This window comes from Emiliania huxleyi (genome assembly GCF_000372725.1).
Source record: "Emiliania huxleyi CCMP1516 unplaced genomic scaffold EMIHUscaffold_3871, whole genome shotgun sequence".
Classification (NCBI taxonomy): domain Eukaryota; phylum Haptophyta; order Isochrysidales; family Noelaerhabdaceae; genus Emiliania; species Emiliania huxleyi.
Window position 1 is genome coordinate 1 of NW_005199063.1, and position 1,846 is coordinate 1,846.

The 1,846-nt window shown below is 62.3% G+C and overlaps 1 protein-coding gene across 1 annotated transcript; it reads left to right on the plus strand.

Annotated features, from left to right (window-relative positions):
- Positions 1 to 272: 272 nt before the first annotated feature.
- EMIHUDRAFT_255773 (hypothetical protein) lies at positions 273 to 953 on the plus strand (the record flags this gene model as incomplete). Its single annotated transcript, XM_005771363.1, has 1 exon — positions 273 to 953. The coding sequence occupies one exon, from the start codon at positions 273 to 275 to the stop codon at positions 951 to 953; it is 681 nt and encodes a 226-aa protein (XP_005771420.1).
- Between the last annotated feature and the right edge of the window lie 893 nt (positions 954 to 1,846).

Below are 1,846 nucleotides of genomic sequence, written 5' to 3' on the forward strand. Positions count from 1 at the left end.
CAAACAAAGGAGACACGAGAGACCGAACGCCAAAGTATTTGGGAAAAGGCGAAACACGGCCCCCCAGGGCATAACTCCGGCACGGGCAAGGTTTCGAAGCGGCCGAGTTTCTCCGCGCAGCAACCGGGACACGAGAAGCAACAGGAAACCGCGGTGCAGGAGCTTGACGACGCAGTGGGCCAGCTGTTGGACGTCTGTCAAGCGTGCAGGGGCAGAGAGAAAAGACCATCACCTTCTTCACGTCGGACAACGGCAACCCTGAGTACGGCGACATGCTCGGCAACCTGCCTCTGCGTGGATACAAGGCGTCCAACTGGGAGGGCGGCGTGCGCGAGCCAGCCATCGTTCGCTGGCCTGGGCGCATCGCTGCGGGGGTGACCTCGTGGGCACTGGCGACGACGTACGACATCTACCCGACCGTGATGCGCCTCGCGGGCGGCTCGATGCCGCCTGGCCGTGTGTACGACGGCAAAGACCTGAGCGCGGTGCTGCTGTCTGGCGCGTCCACGCCGCACGCCTGCCTATTCCATTGGCATGACTCCGAGCTGGGGCAGGGCGGGCGAGGGCTCTCGGCGGTCCGTTGCGGGGACTACAAGGCGCACTTCTACACGCAGAACGATTACGCCACGGAGGCGAACCGGAGCAAGTCGTGGCCCGCAGGGAAGCAGGACCCGCCGCTGCTCTTCCTGCTGACGCAGACCGAGCAGTCGGAGACTGTGCAGGTCGACCCAGCGTCTGAGGAGTACGCCTCGCACATGAAGGTCATCGGCCGCGCGAGGGACGCGCATCTCGCAAGCATTGCGCCTGTCTGCTCTCAAAACAAGGCCAGTGAATGTGGCGGCACAAATTGGTCATACGCCGTTTGCGCCGACCACGACTCCAAGAGCAAGTTTCCCCAATGGCCGCTGTGTACGATTACCCCAGCGGGATGGACGGCCAAGACGTGTGTTTGAGAGGACAGTGCGTAAAACCGCGACTCACCGTAGCCGAGCGCGGCTTGCAGCACTTGGGGGGTGTTTGCCTGTCGTTCGCGCGTGCATGGCATGGTCGTACGGTTTCGTGTCACTCACACACACAGCTGTCAGAGTCACCTTGCTCCTTGGGTCCTTGCACTGTCCACTGTGCACTGAAATCCGTCTTCTCAAATATCAGCCCAGGGCGTGCAGACAAAACCATCTCAGTTAGGCCACACGTGATCACGGCTTGGCTTGGGGCATGCCGTAATGGTTACCGTAACCAGATACTCCCTTAATGTGGGTAAACGAAAGTAGCGTATACGCTACTATGAAAGAAGAAGCCGAAAAAAGACGCCGGAGTCAGTCCGCCCGAGCCAGCCAGCTGCCGGCTCGCACGGCAGCCTCTTCCTCTCGACCAGCCTCAACTTCCGTACAGTCAGCATTTTGTCGCTGCGTGCTCGTGGCCAGCTGTGGCGGCGGTCGAAGTTCGCCCAGGTTCGGTGACGAGCGCCAGACGATAGTAGTGTCTCTGTTCGCCCTGTGCATGTCAGGCCAGGCTGCAGCAGGGCACTACCATCGTGCTGCCCTGTTGCAGCCTGACTTTGCCCACTGTGCACAGTCGCCAGAGCACCACCACCGCCCGGCATCGTGTCACGGCGAGCTCCTTCTGCGCCCGCTCGCGAGGCTCTCGCGCTGGCACACTTTGGCCATCTGCTGCTCGCGTTCGGCGAGCTCATCTCCGCACTCCTGCCACGGTGCCGTCACCACACACCTTCTGGCCGGCCTGAGCCGCGCGGCGTCGCCAGCGGGGGCAACGCGTCGACCTCTCTCTCTGGTGCACCACGGGCCGCAACGGCCTGCTAGCAGCGTTGGATTTGACCTGTCTCACA